The sequence below is a fragment of the Phycodurus eques genome, chromosome 12 (assembly GCF_024500275.1).
Source record: "Phycodurus eques isolate BA_2022a chromosome 12, UOR_Pequ_1.1, whole genome shotgun sequence".
NCBI classification, from domain to species: domain Eukaryota; kingdom Metazoa; phylum Chordata; class Actinopteri; order Syngnathiformes; family Syngnathidae; genus Phycodurus; species Phycodurus eques.
The window spans coordinates 16,221,544-16,241,869 of record NC_084536.1 but is presented as its reverse complement, the minus strand read 5'-3'; the positions used below and the strand labels follow the sequence as shown (position 1 = coordinate 16,241,869).

At 41.8% G+C, this 20,326-nt stretch overlaps 1 protein-coding gene across 11 annotated transcripts in view; it reads right to left on the bottom strand.

Annotated features, from left to right (window-relative positions):
• Positions 1–3,335: 3,335 nt before the first annotated feature.
• myo3b (myosin IIIB) overlaps positions 3,336–20,326 on the bottom strand; it is a 98,846-nt gene continuing 81,855 nt past the window's right edge. For 9 of the 11 annotated variants that reach the window (XM_061691741.1, XM_061691745.1, XM_061691747.1 and 6 more), the window contains 4 exons: positions 19,305–19,405; positions 18,877–18,923; positions 18,375–18,514; positions 3,336–3,448 (listed from right to left, as the gene is read on the bottom strand). In XM_061691741.1, coding sequence (XP_061547725.1) covers positions 18,406–18,514; positions 18,877–18,923; positions 19,305–19,405 — 257 coding nt within the window. In that variant the 3' untranslated portion in view covers positions 3,336–3,448; positions 18,375–18,405. Of the gene's footprint in view, positions 3,449–18,374; positions 18,515–18,876; positions 18,924–19,304; positions 19,428–20,326 lie in introns of those variants that run through there. The other 2 variants (XM_061691749.1, XM_061691751.1) reach the window with 2 other exon arrangements.

Sequence of the window (20,326 nt, the reverse complement as noted above, 5' to 3'; positions counted from 1 at the left end):
GTGTTTACATGAAGTAAAGGCAAAGTGACATGACTCTATTTGATATACATTGAGAATGGGACCGACTGGTCATTTTTCAATCAACTGTTGATGAAAGAATCCCAGTGCTTTGTAATCAAAGTCTCTAGAAAGTGAAAAATGTCTTCTAAATTTGACAAATAAATTAATATAATCTAATTCTAGCATAATCCCGACTAAAGATTTCATGCATGTGCACAGTTGGTCCCTGGATTTACCACTGCCCCAAATTGAGTTTTTTTTTTTCCTGGTCAATTTTTGTTGTGTGCTGCAACTTGAGTTACGAGTAAGCTTTGAATACATCACCACAATAGTAAATAGTAATGGAAAAATAGTATTGTAATGTTTGTAATGTAATCCTTGCATGTGGGAAAGGAGAGCTATCTAGTTTGCATGGATGTCTGCATAGGACAAAAAACGTTTATATTTATGCTTCGTGCCATTGAATTACCCTCAATTCAGACATTCTCATTAATTCCCACAATTCCCATGGAAAGTTTCCAATGTGGAATATTTCCCAAATTCCCCCTCTTAACTTTACGGGAGATTTTCCAACACTTTGCATCCCTAATTATGATTGAGGACAGAAGTATGCGATATAAGAGACTGGATTTACACTGCATGTGAGAAGTGACAAGTGAAACAACCTTCAAGGGCACATACCCAAAAACCATGTAAAATCCACAACTATCAACATTTGGGAGTGATGATATAGAATAGTCTGCGAGGGGGTTATTTGCCAGTTGAGGACTTCAAACAGCTGGGAGAGGGAGCTAGGTTGTAGAGGGATTTGCAGGTGAGCGTGAGAAATTTCACCAGGGTAGCGGGAGTCAATTCAGTTTTTGAAGAACAGGAGTGATGTGGTTGACGGATACATGTATGAGTGGGGAAGGCGAGCGGCAGAGTTCTGGATATATTGTAGTTTATTCCCCCAAGATTTGGATGAAAAGCCATAGCAGACTCAATTGGAGTAGTTGAGTCTCGTAGTGGTGAATGCCAGGATAATTTCAGCAGCTGAAATTATTTTTAGCGGGGGGAAAAAAATGTCGTTTTTGGGTGATTTGTTGGGCGAACGAGAGGGTCTGGTCGAAGATGACACTGAGGTTGCACACCTGAGAGGAAGTTGTACCCTAGGAGAAACAAGTTCTGAGTGAAATCTGGATCCAATGACGATCACTTTGTTGAAGTTGAGGTTAAGAAGATTTTCTTTCACCAATACCGTTTGTGATGGTAGTGTGTATGATTGTCATCAGCATAGCAGCAATGCTGAAGTCTATGATCGCAGATTATTTGACCATCGGAAAAAATATACATGAAAGGAAGCGGACCTAGATCCGAAACCTTGGGGGACACCTTGGGAAAAGGGCATGTGGGGGCGCAGTGGATGATGTGAAGTTGCTAGTACTGGTTCACTGGTGTCTATCAAAGAGGTACTATTTTATTTTATTCAATACTCGTGGATTACCTTTGCGCAAGCCTTAAGTCTTAGGAGAGGACAGTTAATGTTTGTATTAATTTGTATTAATATATGTGAAATTTTAAATCCTGAAATCTGTTGATTGATGTCTGATCAGACAGTGGGGAATTGATCACCCGATGGGTCCGATTTACTAAAAGTTTGCACGTGCAAAAATGAGTGCAGACTTGATTGCTCATGCAAACTAATGGGGAACCGAACGCACCCAGGATTGTGTCCAGCAAATGTGCAAAATTGCCATGCAGTTCATTTTGTGTGTTCTGGGACGAGTATATGCACATAGATAAATGTAGCACATGCAATATGATTGCTCAAACCTGAGACGGATTACAGTGGGTGATTTTGCGTTTTGAAATGGGGCATCTGAAAGGAAAATGCAAAATGGAACGTACAGCGGTGCCAATGTTGCGCAAGAAAAATGAGAGGTGGCAGGTAGAACTTTACTGGTCGTAAACATTTTTGAAATGCCAGAAACTAAAAAATTATCACGACACAATGCCTATACAGTGATGCTATTTTGGAGGTTTTGAATAATTTAAGGGCTGACTTGGAGCGAGTCACAAGAAGGAGTCATGCCATATGAGAAAACTCCTTTCAACGTTGCATTTCATTGTGTCTGGGTCATCTGATCCAAGAGTAGATTTTGGGGTATGCTGTCCAATGTTTTAAATGCAATCTCGTACAAGATGGGCACATACAGTACATACAATTTCCATGCACTCAGGACGAGGTTGCCGGATTCCCCAAAATTATCAGAGCAATAATATTTTTTCTGTAACTCAGTCATATGTTTGTTTTTCTCTTCCAATAATAAGTCCATCACTTCAAATGTCATTTTGCGCTTTCAGTCATCTCTCAAATGTTTTGTGTTGAAAATGATCACAGCGACCTCAAACGCAAAACCCTCTTTTAAAGATGGTAGTCTACATCACTTTTACACCATGTTGCCAGCAGTGCAGAGAATCTGTCGGAGTGAGTGATTTAGCGCCTCCTATTTGGGATCTCAGAAAATCAGGCACAAAGTGTCATGTTTTCAGACGATCTTGAATAGATTCGGGACTGAGATTTCCGTATAACGTGCTCTATATGTGGGTCTCACTGCTACGAAAGCGGCATTTAGGTCATATACTGTATGTTAAGTGCATTCACCCTGCAGACCAGCAGCGTTACCAAATAATTGATATCATCCTTTGAGCTGCCCGGTTCAGCACTAAAATTCAACTTCTTACATTTTCATGGATTTCAATCGGACTTCAGCTGAGGGATGGATTTGGCTGGGCAGCGCTTTGAAATAGTTTGGGAGAATTTCCCCAATTGTGCTCAACACAATGTCCGGTCCCTGAGCTAATCGACTTGGAGAAAACCTTGACCGTCTTATGGCCACGCTTCCAGTTTGACAGGGTCATATCTGGAGTTGTTCACTTGAGTCAAAGTTTTCCTTCTGCATACTAAAAAGCAAAACAGGGAGTCAATTTAAGAGGAGGGGTGAAGCTGCAGTTAGAGCGTCCAGATATAGTCCAATTTATTTGTCGCTTGGCCCGGCGACTAATTGAGTGAAACTAGCAAATAAGTTTTTTCCCCCCTACTATTCAACAGGCACTCTCTCTTTGCCACCACTCTTTGGTATAAAAGGCAGAAATAATGGCAAAACTGTGTGTTGCCCTGAAATGCTAAATGGCTTGCACTTATATCGATGAATTGTTCAGATTTGACTGCGGCAGTCGAAGCAAGCAATAAAACACAAACCTCATCTAAGAAACAGCAGGTGGCAACTTCTTCCTTTTTTTCAAAATTGGAGAAAAACACGCACATTGACAACCAAATCTCAATAGAACCTGATTTATGTGTGCCATATAAAACATCAATTCGACATAAATAAATACAAATGTGCAATCGATGTAGTGTGTTGACGCTTTTTGGTTTCTGGTCGACTTTGCTGGTGAAGAAGGCAATCTGTAGAGGAGAGACAGAAAAAGAAAGAAAATTAAAGTAATATTACCCCAAAAACACCGGCATAGGTTTTCACCATCAGAATCTGCTTAATGTGATACTTAGTCGGAGTTTCTGTACTATTATATTTTTGAACTTGTATCCAATTTTGGGGAAAAAGTAATAATAAATGAAAAACGTAGAAAAAAATACTTTTAATCTTATAGTGGTACTTTGACTTTGAAGTTTATTATGTTCCACAACCAAGCTTGTAACTTAATTTACTGTTGTATGGAAACCTTTAAGGGCCGTGACCTAGTGAGTAAGCGTGCGTGTGAGCGTGCGTGTGAGCGTCTGAACGTGAGTTGTGGCCTACAGTAGTTTCTTGTGTTTTCTTCTGAACGTGAGTTGTGGCCTACAGTAGTTTCTTGTGTTTTCTTGTGTCTTGTGCTACAGTATTTGTCCTCAATAAATGGCTGAAAGTGGAGTGGCATCTGTGGCTCTCCTTGCCCACATGCGAGGGCATTACTGAATTGCTCGATTTTTTTTACTTCAGCGGTGGTGTATCTGAAGCTGGCTTGTACCTCAAATTTTGGCTAACAACTCAAAGCAAAAAAAATGAACCAAGCGACAGGTTTTCACTCGAGTAACTCGGAAGTTGGGGCATTTAATATAAGTCAAGGTAACACTGTATAGGTATAACTCATAACACTCTACTACTGAAATGAATGTAATGCCAATTTGTTCCAGCCTCCTAAAAAAAACATACAAAACAATTAAATAAAACATTGCACTCTATAACATTGTACTTTATAAAAACATACCGTAATGAAATAATTAAATAGAATGGAATGAATTAAACAGTTTTTGCATCCTTATTAATTAATTGTTGCTCCTTCTGGTGTGTGTAACTTGACCATCGGGACAAGTACGATACATTCCTGCAGACACAAAGGAAGAAGAGTTTCACAACTACCGTAAGTGACTCAGTAGGCTGCAGTAATAGCAGTCATTTTTCGCGGAGGATAAAGGATATATGCCTGTTAGTGTTGTTTTATTGTTCCTCTACATGCGTTGCTGCCATGTTTGTGTTCAACTATCCATTGCGTATAGGGTTAACACCGCCACAAAGATGCTAATTGATTAGCCTTTCCGTGATGTTTTGTATTCTTTGTTAGCATTAAGCTAAACTGACTCATTTAAAGCAAATCTATGTGGTTCGTTTAAATACAAAACATGTAAGTATCTTAGTTTGACAGTAGACTTCAGCTGGGAGTTGCATAAAACAGGTTGAAGACTATTTTTTTTGGAAGAATCTATCTGCCAAACTGCTGCTTGTTGTGAAGTGAGTTAAGTTTGCTGCCGCCATCTGGCGTTCATATCTCACAAGTCAAAGCAAAAAAAAAAAAAATCAGTCGGCTCGTATCGCGAAAAACTCGGAAGTTGGATCGCTCATATCTCAAGATGAAGGCACCCTTGTATGTAAAAGAGCCACAAAACTGTCAAAGCTCAGGTTCAAGTTTGTGACAGTAGTATGACTTAAAACTGGTAGGGATGGGTATTTTGTCTCGATTGACTAGATCTACTCTGCACAATTAACCAGCAATTCAAGTAGGATGTGAAAATCTTTCTCAGAATGTTCTGAACTCCTGTTTCGATGCCAGTGTCTCATCGGTGTTAGTCCTTGGAGGTTGCACCGTATTACTACGTTACACGTGTACATGAAAATGTGCTTTTGAGGAGCTGGGGCAGTTTTGCATACATTCTGTATTATCTGATGAGATGTGGAACTTTTTCTTCTTCGACAAGCGATATGGGAGTTTAGGGTTGAGAACATGGGTTAGAGGGTGGGTGGCTCATATCCAGTGTGAGAGAAGGGAATGTTGGAGAGAGAGAGAGAGAGAGAGAGAGAGAGGAGAGCGATGGAGTGAAAAGGAGGGCGGGAGAGACGCTGGAGGCTACGGGGTACTTGAACCGCTATAATGGTGTCTCGTACGAGAAAACATCTGTGAATTTCCTCAGTGATCGACAACAAAGTGGAACTCGGAGCAGTCACTCAGCGGACCTTTGAAGTCGCAGTCTGACAGAAAGCTGCCATTGTTCGAAGCCCCCGACACACAGAAACTCCAACTTTGGTCTCCCTAATTTGCCCTGCAACACGATACAAGTCCACCCCCACTTCGCCCTCCTAGCCCTCTTGTGAGCCTATGAAGTGGGAGATGTGTGCATATTCACGAGCAAAGAGCAAAAGCCCCGGCAATGTGCGGCTTGGTCCGGGGGTCATGTAAGGCGGGACAGGTCATTGTAACTTGGAGCAGCCCACCCTGGATGTGATAATCTGACACCAAAGAGGGGCATTCTCCTGCTGCACCATGAGTTACAGTTCGCAGTGGAGCCGAACTAAAAGACAGTAGAAAGATGAGGGAATGTTTTTTTATCAGGCCTTCTTGCCAACAAAGTGGGGCTTTGAGATAGGAGTTTAATCTGTTCCGTGACCACACTCGCAACGCAAAACACTCTTATCTTTCCCTATGAAAATCAATGGAAATGCCTTTAATGTGTTCGATTCTTCCCAAACTAAACTGTTTGTAATGTTTTTTTTAAGAAGGAAAATAAAACTCTACCACTAGGAGGTGGTATAACAGAGTCATGCAGACATTAAGGAAGAAGAGTTGCACAACTACTGTTAGTGACTCAGCAAGCTGCAAGAATATTAGTCGTTTTTTGGGTTTTTTTTGTAACAGAGGATAAAGAATATATGCCTAAGTATTGCTATTTTGTCTGTCTACATGTGTTGATGCACCACAACAACTTTAGCTGCATATGTTTCTGCAAAATTTTGGTCAAATTCAACATTTCACATTAAGGGGTGTTCAACTTCAGAGGTTCCACTATGCCCCCACCACAATCAATTTAACTTCAAATTTCTTATTGTTTGAAAAAGTTCCAAGTTGGGTTGTTCTATCGTTTCCCCCCCCCCCCCTTTTTTTTTTGCGGATGCCTTGTCTGATGACAAATTCAACTTAAATCATTCTGTTCCAGTTAAGTGGGTATGTGTTGACCTCCCTGTATAACAAATTTGTTTAACCAAGAGCCAAACTTGCAACTATTTGTTGCATTAACATCGAGATTTTGTCTTGTCAGAATTTAGGCCTTTCAAATGATTCATACATGAGCCTTGTTCCTCTTGTTTGCTTAAGTCAAATCTTTTTGTACAGTACAAAATTGTGAACTTACACTTGTCATAATAAGATCGGTCACAACATTAGGTACGTGGCACAATCTAATGAGATCCAATACAAAAGCAGTATCAAAAAATATGCCTTTGCAAAAGTAATAATGCTCAATTTTGATGGACATTGTCAGACAGATGTTGTGGTTTTAATTTACAGTGGTGGATAACCTCGTACTGAGAACTACAGGTATCTCGAAAATTTATATTCTGGCATGAAGCTGAATATGGTAACATAGGAAGAAACAGGACACGTGATATGAAATAGCGTACCATATTAAAGTGGGGCCTGCATGCACATTTACATGAGTTCTACAGTCTTGCCCTACACTATTTTATCTTGACTCCAATCCAAATGTTACTCTACCCCCTTTAGCTATGACAAGTTTTCCGTGATGCATCTCGGACGAAACAAGTCCGCGGTGGTTCTCACACTGTTACCCGTCCAGTGTTTATTCAGTGGCAGCTGCTCGCTCCATCTGGGAACGCAGCGGCGGGGCAAAAACAAAACAGGTTCCACCTTTGGCCATGCCAAGTCTGCTCGTGCCCTCCGCGCTCTACAAACGGAGAGAGGCTAATCACAATTTTCACGCTCTGATTTGTCAAGTCCCATTCCAGCGCCGGAGGCAGTGAGCAAACTTTCAAGTCAGTGAATTTCATGGCGGACAGGATAACAGCCTTTACATACTGCTTCTATTGTTCTAGAACAGCGTTCTCAAAATGTGGTACGCGGGCTCCCTCTATTTGTTTGCGAAATAATCACTCAATTAAATAGAAAATACATTTTACATTTAAAACATAAACCACAATCAAACATATTAAGAGAATCTAGCTTGGTTTTAAAAATACAGTACAGCACATTTATTATTTTTACATTTGAGTTCCTTAGCTAGCGGGCTAGTGAGCGTAATAATTAATTCATTTCCCCTTCAGCGTGTCTGTTGTCTATGTGCAGCGCATGGAGCAAGGCGGTGGGGTAATGCCGGTCCGCCGCTGGTGCACGAACCCACTAGCGGCTAATAAGTACGAGCCTAGCCGCTAGTTGCAGGCCAGTACGCAGTGGAGCGGTCCAACTCGGCACGGGTCACCGACACAGAAACACTAGCCCAGATAACACAAAGCACTTCAGGGAAGACGCATTTTTCGGGTTGCAGGCATAGCTTCGTGGCTAACTGCACGATGGGCCAAGCTATTATTACTCCGTAACTCGCAATTGCAGCGAATAGCCAGTAGCCCCTGACGGCGCTTATATAGTGGGGGAGGGCCTCACGGCGGCGGCACGGTGAACGACTGGTTAGAGCGTCAGCCTCACAGTTCTGAGGACCCGGGTTCAATCCCCAGCCCCGCCTGTGTGGAGTTTCGCATGTTCTCCCCGTGCCTGCGTGGGTTTTCTCCGGGCACTCCGGTTTCCTCCCACATTCCAAAAACATGCATTCATTGGAGACTCTAAATTGCCCGTAGGCATGACTGTGAGTGAGAATGGTTGTTTGTTTCTATGTGCCCTGCGATTGGCTGGCAACCAGTTCAGGGTGCACCCCGCCTCCTGCCCGATGACAGCTGGGATAGGCTCCAGCACGCCCGCGACCCCAGTGAGGAGAAGCGGCTCAGAAAATGGCGGGATGGATGGAGAGCCTCACGGCAGAAAGTATACGCCCCAGCCCGCTTTTGCCACGGCCATTTTATTTAGTCCCGCTCTAAAGATCCGGCCATTTGAGATGGTGTAAAAAAGTTTGTCGCGTGACAGTGAACTCAACAAGTAGCAGTTTGGTGATAGTGAACAAGTCTTCAAAAAAGACGCTTCGAGCTGTTAAATGCCACTTCCAGTGGAAGTGCACGGTCTCAACATAAAACAAATACAATTACATGTTGTGTATTTAAAACAACCACATTGCTTTACTCTAGGAAAGTCCACTTAGGTTAATTCTAACACAATGAAAAACGTCGTAGACGGACAAACAAATAAGCATATGTGTTGCACAATGAATATTTGAACACGAACAATATAACAATACTCACAAGCATATATTCTTTATCATCTCTGAAAACCCCCCGACTGATATTACTGCAGCTTAACTCTTTTGTTTGTCTAAATGACTGTATAATACTGCCCACGGTGGCCAAGTTGCACACAGCAGTAGGACCTGCAGTGAATTAATCATGATTGTTTAATGCTTTAAATTCTATTTATGTTACTACTGTATGCTTTTCATATAGTAAAATATGATTTTAAAAAAACAAAACATTTTTTGGGGGGGTGGGCTGGTACAGATTAATGGCATTCATTTCAATGGGTAAAATAGTATTTTGAGTTCCAATCGTGGTGATGTAATGAATTAAACTTGCATCAAAGGAAGCACTGAACTTAAAGGAAGAAAACTTGTTTTTTGAGGAACACTTTGCCTACATTACTGTATTTTAATGTTGGTCATTATACTTAGAGAGCTCAGTATTTTTTGGGTTGGTACTTGGTGTAAAAATGTTGAGAATCACTGTTCTCGAGTCGTGCCTCTTTTCACAATGAACGGTGGCCTCGTTTACAAATGAAAGAAGAGCTGTAATTCGGGGTGAAACATTTGGTCACCGCTAAGATTAGCAGGGAGCAAACTCTCCTCACCCCCTGCGTGCTTTTTTATATCCGTGCTAATGTTAACAACAAAACGGTGCTCAGAAGCCCCTCGACTGACTGCAGGTGTGAGGAAGCTTGAAACAAAAGCCTGTGCAACCCTAATGGCATCTTTTGTCATTAGCAGACCTTTGATGCACTCGACAGCTTCTTTTATCTCCTTGTTCCTCGACGCCTCTTTACGCTCCCTCTCTCCGCCCCGCTCCAACATTTTCTTCATTAGTACTGTCTGCAGGCAATGTTCTTTTGCTCAGAGCCCTCGACGCACATCTGGCATCCGGCTGACGCTCATGTTTGTCCATTTATTCACTTGCAACTACGAAGCAGCAAAGACTATCGCAATGTCTGCGGTTTACATGGGTAGCAGTAAACTGATATTAACCCGATTAAGGAAGGAATGAGACTAAATTGGGATAGTTTTACTCAGGGGTTTTACAACAGTACCATGGTAGTTGCTTGAGTGCATGTATTTTGTTTGTGTGACCGGTGGAGGTCATTTGTCACTTGAATCCGAACTTGCTAAAATGTTGTTCAAGCCATCGTGTCGTCAACCCGTAGTTATGCTTGTTGTTGCAGCATACAGAGGGAATCTGCTAACCTCTTTTCCGGGTTCGATCAAGTGATGTGCCGCATTAAGAATCCCACTCATGTTATAGGCAGGACACGCCGCTCCAGTATGATTGGTTGCAGGAAAATGCGCTGCTGCAATATGATAGGCTCACACACCCTTCTGCTTCCAAAAGGGAAACGAAGTGACTGCAGCGTGGCGCCGTTGATATGAATCCCACTAACTCTAAAAGACACCCTAACCCCAACCCTAACCTTAAACCTAACCATAACAAACTTGACTGTTTTTATTTTGTACAAATGTGGCATATTTCGAATGGTGATCTCGTTACATCTGTGTCGCCAGCGACATAGGAGCCAATCATGTCGCAGTGGAGCGTGTCCTGCCCAGAACACAGGTGCAATTCCGAATAAAGCGGACCCAACACTTGAGAGTGTAGTTGTGACGTTAATTTCGTTCGACAGCAGAGGGTGATATGGCCCAATATGGCGGCCCCTTGAGATTGATGAAAATTGATGAATTATTTTGTTTAATTCTTCTTCCACAAATGCTAAATTAATCAGAACACCATGTTTTGACTGGTGGTGGCACATACAATGTATTCTTGCAAAAAAATAAAATAAAATTGGGGGTTTAGCTTCCTTTTTAGGAAAAATAATTGAGTTTAATTTCACAATATAGTGGTTTCCCTGAGTTTTCACTCAGTCTTGTTACCCGAACACAATACCCGCTCAGAAAAATGTGCATCCTTCAGCTCCTCTGCAGGCGATGGGAAGGCCAAAAGTAAGTTTACTCATTTATTTTTCTGTATATCGGATGATATTTCAACAACAAATTGTGGCTATTAAAAATCTAAACTCAACCCTGGTACCTAAATTATTGATTGTGATGTTATTTATTTTTGAAAAAGACAGAAGTTTATTTTCTCTACTAAAGAAAGCGAAAGTCAACCGGCACAAATTGTTGTTTGCAATGAAGTGAATACTTCCAACTGTTCATGTAAACGGATCCAATGCTGAGTTTACAGCAGTGTTTGACAAGTTACCGTCTCATCCCGTGTACATTCTCACGAGGATTCGGAAAGGTTCGTTCTCCACTGGGCTTTGCAATAACAATGACGTGTCACGCAACCCAGTGTGATGAAAATCGGGCTCATCTGGATATCAAAAGCAGGTAAACTGCATTAAAACAGTGTTTGAAAAGGCTTCACATGAAACAGCGGTATTCAAACTCTGCCTTTGAACTGAGAGGATATAAAGAGACGGGACAATGTGGGCCTAATCGTGTCCTCGCTTTGAAGTGAGACATCACTATTAGGTGAGAAGGTAAGTACGCCTCAAAACAAAATAAAAGTGTTTCATTATTTGTCAGGGCTGCAGCTCCAGCGATTTCCGTAAAGGTTGTTGAAAACTTTGGATGAAAACTTGAACGAATCAGGGCTGCGTTGCAGGCAAGTTTTCATGAAAAACACCGGTAGAGCAAATAGCAAAAATGCCATGGAATAGCGCCGGCAGTAACGTTAGCCACATTAAAGTAACGCTCGCTCACGTGCCAGATGTTGGCACATTTAATGAATAAAAACAAGAGGGGAACAAGATTTTATGACACCGTATAACAAAAAACAAATAAATAAAACAGGTGTCTAACCTTGAAAGCTGACTTGCTTCTGATATTTACCTGCCAAAAGGTGCAAAGTTACATGCTACAGCTCGCAGTGGTGGGAAGTAACAAAGTACTGTACATTAATGTATTTAAGCATAATTTTCAGGTATCAGTACTTTTGAGTATTAATTTTCCCTTTATTTACTTTTAATCCCTACATTTGAAAACTTCATCAAAGGTCGTACAGTATGCACGCTAACTCTTGCAGTGCCTTGTGCCAGCCTAAAAACCACCAGGTGTGGCAATCAAAGGTCCTCCATCTCATCTGGGAAAACAAACAAAAAAACCATACAAGTAAGATGTATTTAGTCGTTCATATTTTTCAGTTATCGTTAGCTAATTTAGCAGTTGCTTATCAGTCAGCTCACAGCCTTAGCAAACCTATGGGAACACCTTGTTTTGATAGCAAAACATTTGAAACACCAACAACAGGATTTTTTCTTCTTCTCTGCATGAGTTAATAATAATTTCATACAAGACGGAAACTATCTCGTCTCGTTGCACCAATTTATCAAAATGGTTATCGTCTATCATTGAAAGTATATATTCATTTGTACCGTCTTCGTATTCGAGTAGATTTCCGAGTTTGTACTTCGAGAGTTGACTCAATACTTCTACTGTTACCAGAGTACAGTCGGAACTTCAGTTTTCATATGGCCTAGTTTTCATACAGTTCGTTTTTCAACAGTTCTTTACGCTGAAATGTTGTCCCAGTTTTTGTACAATCACTCGGTTTTCGTACAGTGGAAAATGGTCTGTACCAAAGTCATCGGCGTGCCCGTGTGTCTCGGCCACTCATTTCCTGGAATCTAACCCCACACAAAGCATCCTATGTGCAACTTTATTGTTTCATTCCTTGAGTCAGCGTCAGCCGACGCGTTCATTGGAAGCATTTCAAATGTTTTTTTGTGCTTATTCATTGAGTGGGACTGTTCAATGAGCCAGCAGGGGGACAAAGAAAGTTCCAAGTGCCCCTTTTATAAAGAATACAAGAAACACCCTAGAATTCAAGAAAGAACTTGTAGCAAAGTAGGAAAATGGCGGATTGCCTTTCAGAAACCTTCTCCTCCCTCTCCCCTTCTTCGCAGTCGTTTAAATACCATCGACAGTCTTGAATAAATGTAAAAGTGACGTTTAATGTTAATCCATTTCATTAGTCATTTATATTTATTTCACACTGTCTTCTGTGTATTAAACTTCAGTTATTTTTTTTCTATAAAATGTATTTTTTGTTGCAATTTTTGGTTGTCTTTCCTATTGTGCTTTGGTATACATATGATTCAGTTTTAGTGAGATGTTTTAGAATGGATTAATCAGGAAAACTGAGGTTTCACATTATCTGTACTTCTACTTAAGGACAGAGTACGAGTGCTTTTGCCACCACTGCCAGTTTTCCAGAATCTTGCAGACAATCGACGGCTGCACAGTATTTGATAATAGTTTTCCTTTTGCGTCACGCATTGAGCTATGACGCCTCCGCTCATCTCCTTTCATATGCTAACACAGGCAATCAGCCAGGGTGTTAATTTGGCAGCAAAGAAACTCCCACACTGGCGCTGTTTGTCACCACGGTCCAACCTTGTTATTCAGAACCAGTGAGCATATATTTGAAATTCTCTGAGTGGTAGAACAGGGCCAAAATTAATCAGGGGTGCATGATCACACTTAATTGATTCAGTGTACTTTTAAGATGCACTACAGGGTGCTGGGGTGACCTATTTCAGGCTGCTCTTCAGAGGAACCAACTATCCCGGCAAGGGAGTAATTATTGCAGCCTCTGTGACTACGACCGGAGGTGAAACGCTTCTGAACTAACTATGACACCACATTATAATACTGCCAGTGGTCTGGACTACTACGCTTTTGATTCTTTTGACTTCTTTAAATATGACCATGAATCAAAGAAGACCCATGCGCTATTATTCATGCAGTTGCCCTTTCTCAAGATTGGAACTCCAAGAACAAAAATAACAAATTCTTCTGTGACAACCTTTGCAACTCAATTTACTTGTATTTCAAATCAATATTCCCCATTCAAATGAATTGAAATCCCATTAATCCATTCCAGCATGAACAAGTAGTTATCATCTGCCTCATGCAACTGACGCCCCCCCCCCCAAAAGACAAATCTTGCTTTGTCTCGCAGCAAAGTGATCACACAATATAAGAGAGAAAGGAACAAGGTCTGCTTTCTTTCTCGCTCAAATTTTGGCTCGCAACACAAAGTCAAAAATTGTCCAAGGAACTTGGAAAAAAAAAAAACCTCATAAGTTGGGGCACTCATAAATCAACATACCACTGGATATTTCTCCAATCATGGCCAGTAATGGACAAATGATGTTGCAATGATGCCATTCTTAAAGGGCTCAATTTCTCTTTCTCTCTTTCTTGTTTAAAAGCTTTTTATGTCAGTACTGCTGTCCAAAGGTGGAAAAGCAGACTGTTGCAAAGTCAATGAGTCTGTGTTTGACCTCCACATTACGAAAAAGTGGTGTTGGGTGATTACCTCAGGCCACTTTAAATCCAAGTTAAGTGAAGACGGCCTCACTATCTAGGCAGTGCTCCAATGTTTTCCCCTCTGAATATAAGCAAGATCAGATCCTCAGTCATACCACCCTACTATTCCTATTAAGATCAAAATCTCCTCTCAGGCCCTCGGGTGTCAACAAAGAGAGATACAGTAAATGATATGCAAATTGCAAGAGGGGGAAAAAAAAAAAAAACAACTCCACAAATCAACTCGCCAGACCAAAATTTCCGACACACAAATTTCAGTATTTAGGGAGGAAATCACAGAGAGGTTAGGTTCTGCCCGTGTGGTGATTCCACTGCTGATGGGGCGAAAGCATCTCTTGACTACTGAAAGATTTCAGTGAGAAGAACACGGGCTGAATGTTGTGGACTTCGAAAGGATTTGTCTTTGGATCTGTGTTAAAACAGCAGATTGTAATGCTTTTAACACCACTGAGGTGGAGGTCTCGTTTTGAAACGTCCTCCGAAAAAAAGTTATATAACTTTTCACTCTGAATGGATTGAACTTGTTTTGTTTGATTAAATCATGTCAGTACTTAGAATAATAAACTGTGGCACTGAAGAGGAGCAAGGGCTGTGTTCAATTTCACGTCCACTTCTGACCACAGCTGCAGATTATTGAGGTACTTTGAAAATAATCATTTTAAAGTCCCCCCAAAGTCATTGTCATGTTTTGTATCTGAATACATCAAATATGTTTGAAGATAAGTGCTTAAAATGTGCAGAGACTGAGAACAATTTAGTACTGAATTGTATATCTTTAAAACTCTTTTTCATCTTCTCAACTGGCCGGATTATTGGGGTGTGGCTAAAAACTAGCCCCGCGATGAAAGCAGGCTGGGGCTTATACTTTCTGGGACGAGTTCCTCCCCCACTATATAAACATGAAGCGCACTTATTCCATGCACTGGCCATTCAGCAGAATTGCCACTACCTTATTCATAATAACTTGGCCCAGTACTATTAAGAAATTGTGCATTTGGCCATCAAACTATGCCCACAACTAAAAAACAAAATACATCTTCCCTGAAGTGTGATGTTTTGTTTTTTTTGGGCTACAGTTTCTCTGTCAATGCAGCCCTATGGGGGGAACAAGCCAGTGCAAACTGTAGGCTGGTCCCAAGCCCGCATAAATGCAGAGGGTTGCGTCAGGAAGGGCATCCGGCTTAGAACTTTTCCAAACAAATATGAGCGTTCATCTAAAGAATTACATACCGGATCGGTCGTTGCCCGGGTTAACAACGTCAGCCACCGGCGCCGTCAACCTGCAGGGCGCCTGTGGAAATTCAGCTACTGTGGGTCGAAGTCGAAGAAGAAGAGGTGGAAAGCGGAAAGCAGAAAGAGAAGACGAAAAGCACAGAGCCTAGAACTGAATGTTGGGACTATGACAGGAAAATCTCTGGAGTTGGTTGACATGATAATTAGGACAAAGGTTCATATATTGTGTGTCCAGGAGACCAGGTGCAAAGGCAGTAAGGCTAGAAGTTTAGGGGCAGGGTTTAAATGATTTTAACATAGTGTGGATGGGAAGAGAAATGGAGTTGGGGTTATATTAAAAGAAGAGTTGGCTAAGAATGTCTTGGAGGTGAAAAAGCTCGAGTGATGAGGCTGAAACTTTGAAATTGAGGGTCTTATTTATAATGTGATTAGTGGCTAGGCCCCAAAGGTAGGATGTGACCTAGAGGTGAAAGAGAAATTCTGGAAGGAAGCTAGACGAAGTAGTTCTGAGCATCCCAGACAGAGAGAGAGTCATGATTGGTGCAGATTTTAATGGACATGTTGGTGAAGGAAACAGGGGTGATGAAGAAGTGATGGGTAAGTACGGCATCCAGGAAAGGAACTTGGAGGGACAGATGGTGGTAGACTTTGCAAAAAGGATGCAAATGGTTGGAGTGAACACTTTTTTCCAGAAGAGGCAGGAACATAGGGTGACCTACAAGAGCGGAGGTAGAAGCACGCAGGTGGATTACTGTGGCTAGACAGCATATGATGGTGGTGTGTAAAATGATTGGTGGTGGGGAGGAAGATTAGGAAGACAAAGGCAGAGCAGAGAACCATGTGGTGGAAACTGAGACAGGACGAGTGTTGTGCAGCTTTTCGGGAAGAGGTGAGACAGGCTCTTGGTGGACGGGAGGAGCTTGCAGAAGACTGGACCACTGCAGCCAAGGTGATCAGAGAGGCAGGCAGGAGAGTACTTGGTGTATCTTCTGGCAGGAAAGGAGAGAAGGAGACAGTACAGGAAATCATACAAGGAAAAAGGTTAGCTAAGAAGAAGTGGGACACTGAGAGGACCGAAGAGAGGCGAAAGGAATACATTGAGATGCGACACAGGGCAAAGATAGAGGTGGCAAAGGCCAAACAAGAGGCAAATGATGACATGTATGCCAGGTTGGACACGAAAGAAGCAGAAAATGATCTATACAAGTTGGCCAGACAGAAGGATAGAGATGGGACGGATGTGCAGCAGGTTAGAGTGATTAAGGATAGAGATGGAAATATGTTGACTGGTGCCAGTAGTGTGCTAGATAGATGGAAAGAATACTGGAGTAGATGAATAAGGAAAATGAGAGACAATGGAGAGTAGAAGAGACAAGTGTGGTGGACCAGGAAGTGGCAATGATTAGTAAGGGGGAAGTTAGAAAGGCATTAAAGAGGATGAAAAATGGAAAGGCAGTTGGCCCTGATGACATTCCTGTGGAGGTATGGAAGCATCTCGGAGAGGTGGCTGTGGAGTTTTTGACCAGCTTGTTCAATAGAATTCTAGTCGCGTGAGAAGATGCCTGAGGAATGGAGGAAAAGTGTGATGGTGCCCATTTTTAAGAACAAGGGTGATGTGCAGAGCTGTGGGAACTATAGAGGAATAAAGTTGATGAGCCACACAATGAAGTTATGGGAATGAGTAGCTGAGGCTAGACTCAGGACAGAAGTGAGTATTTGCAAGCAACAGTATGGTGCATGGCAAAGGATGACGCGCTGTGGCGACCCCTAAAGGGACAAGCCGAAAGGAAAAGAAGAAGAAGGGCTACACTTTCTCTGTCGATTGCCCCACACACGTTACGTTGCAAGGCCAGACAGGATCCTTGCCAGGTTGCCAGTGGTTAGAGTAGCTGCCAGGGGTACGGCGGAACGGCGTTAGGGTCGTCAGCCACACAGTTGCCTGCCGCAATGTTGTGGGGCGAGGAGGAGGAGGAGAAAACAAATTGTACACACGGACACTGAATGAACTGTGTGGTGAACTGCCAATCCGAAATTGAGTGAGAGTTTCTGATGTCATACACTCGGCCATGCCTCTTAAAGGCACACGCTCGAATACTACAGTGTATGGGTGTGTCTTTCGGGTTAATTGCACTTGATAAAAGCAGTTTATTTCTTTACATTCCGTTTTAATTATTTTTCTACTTCTTGACACCACATTCTTTTTTCAAAATGTAACAAAAGATGTTGCTTTTTTTGAAGGCTGGAACGATTAATGGTATTTCAATATACGAGTAAATTGAGTTACAAGGTTAGTCATGGAAAAAAGTACACTCATAAATCAAGGTAGCACTGTAATCCTGTTTTGTGTTTGTTTATTTAAAGGGGTGTTAATATTTTGCCCCACTCATGTACCTCATGAGGAAAAAATGTTTAATAATTTTTTTTAATGAGCAAAACATCTCATCTTGTACCTTGAGATATGAGTGACCACACCTACAAGTTTTTCAAGTAGTTTTTTACAAGTAGTCACTCGGCCGATATTTTGCTTTAACTCGCGAGCACAAACTTGAGATACGAGCCTGTATGGTGGCAGTGAACTCAACTCACTGCACAAAATGTTATTGCAAACAAACAATGCAAACCTTTACTGACATGCTAACGGTTACAATCTACAGTTGCGCTACAGATGTTTGAAGACAAATGGTTTAGCAACACATGTAGACAGGTAACAATACTCACTGGCATACATTCTTTATCCTCTACAACAAAATGACTAATATTACAGCATTTCACTGAGCCACTTATAGTACGGACGATGGTTGGCTGGATGTTCTGTATTCACTGCTTAGAAGTGTTATTTAAATGCAAATATTTACTGTAATTATGACATAAACCGAAGACACCCTGCAGTACATTTGATTGCTTTGATGAAGTCTGCTCTCAGTGAAGAAGCTCTGTTGATTTACTGCACCGAAAAATGACATCATAGTCAAAGTGGGATCTATCAGTGAGTCGTCCCCGTAGAGTCTCTGCGATCAGAGAGGATTAAGAACCAAAGGCGCCGCTTCTGTACCGCTGACGCCACATAGCACTGCACACCCAACAAGGAGGATGTTCTTTGGAGTGTCTGTCTTACCGGCTGACATGATGTTAAGGCTCATCTCTGGCTAGAACAGGCGGGCGGGGGCAGGGCTCTCGTACTCTTCTTCGGGGATCGACTCCTCCATTGACAGTAATTTGTAGTACTCATCCTCTCTGTCCAGCACTTTGATTTGACTGGAAGGAAGATGACAAGTGCGGATTCCCGTTAAAGTCAGCTGTCATCACGTGGGAGGGGGAGAAAATATTACCAACCAAAAATATTCCGGCGAGTTCTTAATCATTGGGATGTGAGCCGCTGTGTCATTTATAGAACAAATTCAAGTCAGACCTTCAACAATTAAAATTAGCATGCTGACAAAGCCGTAAGATGTATCTCTCTAATGACGCAGAGTAGCGTGGATGCTCAAACGAAGCTTGTTATTTTGGTCGCTCCATTTACATTACAAGACAACAACTCCATTTGTGGATTCTTTAATTCCACAAAGAGCCTGCTCTGTTTAGAGCTGCTGTGAGTGAGTAGGAAAGCAGTTATTTACCCAAGTTTTCTGGGCTTCCTCTTGCTCCCCTGGTAATCCAGAGTTCTCTGAGGAAAGGGCCAAGAGCACACAGTCAAAAGATGAGCCGAGAGTCATTAATTTTTAATTCAAAGTGATTTTGTGTTGAATGCGAGCAGATGCTGATAATATCAGAAGTCACAGCATAATTTTTTTCCTGATCAAAGGGCTCAAGTGAGTCTGATGAAGCATGCATCTTGCTCAGCTTTGATAAACTGCATCAATTATTCACCGTGAAGGCAGACATCCTGACATGAAAGCAACAGATAAAGAGCATAAGCACATGTTCAAGACAAGAGGCACAGAGATGTTGGGGGGTGGGGCTCCAGGCTTTGGCACAGGTAGCTTTAATTGTATTATCATGTGCAACCAAAGTCAGACAAAGGCCTTTATGACCACTTTGAACTCACATTTAGCTGGTTGTAGTACAGGCTGTCTTCGGGGCTGTTAAGCAGCTTGGGCTGCTGGCCCCGCCGGCGAGGAGTCCTCTGCTGGAGCTTCATCACTGGACCTGCAACAGAGGAAGAGCGGGGCTGGGGTCCAATTGAGCATTACTGTGACAAAAAAAAAAAACCTAAACAAACGACAGCATCAGCATGAGCATGACTACAGAAGCAGGAAACCAATAGCCTTTTGATTATGACTTCAGAAAATGGAACATACTGTATGTACATATATATTTGTGTGTCACTGACAATTACAGGCATTGTCCCTTTATTGGGGAGGGAACCATATTTGGTAATGTAAGTGGGTCTTCAAAGTGGACCCTCGCTTGCACACCTTAGCATTGAACCATATGATTGATCAATGAAGAACAGGGAGGAAAATTAGGATAGTAATGACAGTTATAACAAAATACAATTATAATGATGAAAGAGACAAAAGTAAAAATAAAATAAAAATAAATCGAATAATATGGTACAACTCCACAATCTAAAGATATCCAGTAAAAGAGCCACATAAACCTCTACCTTTACAAATAGAATAAGCATAACAGCTTTGCAACATACTGAGATGTGTTTCTAATGCAGAGGTGCGTTAAGATTCATTTGAGTTGAATTTGGTCTGTGCCCACGCTTGTAAATCAAGACATGCGAATCATCTTTTCTCATTGAAATGAACAGAAGTGCCATTAATCTGTTCCACCATCTCACTCAAAAATCAAAAACAAAAATGGTTTTTTTTAATAAAATGACACCCAATTGAGCTTTATAAAAAAAAAAACATGCAGTCATGACAATTAAATATTTAAAGAATAATTATCCATCCATTTTCTGAGCCGCTTCTCCTCACGAGGGTCGGGGGCGTGCTGGAGCCAATCCCAGCTATCATCGGGCAGGAGGCGGGGTACACCCTGAACTGGTTGCCAGCCAATCGCAGGGCACATACAAACAAACAACCAGTCGCACTCACATTCACACCTACGGGCAAT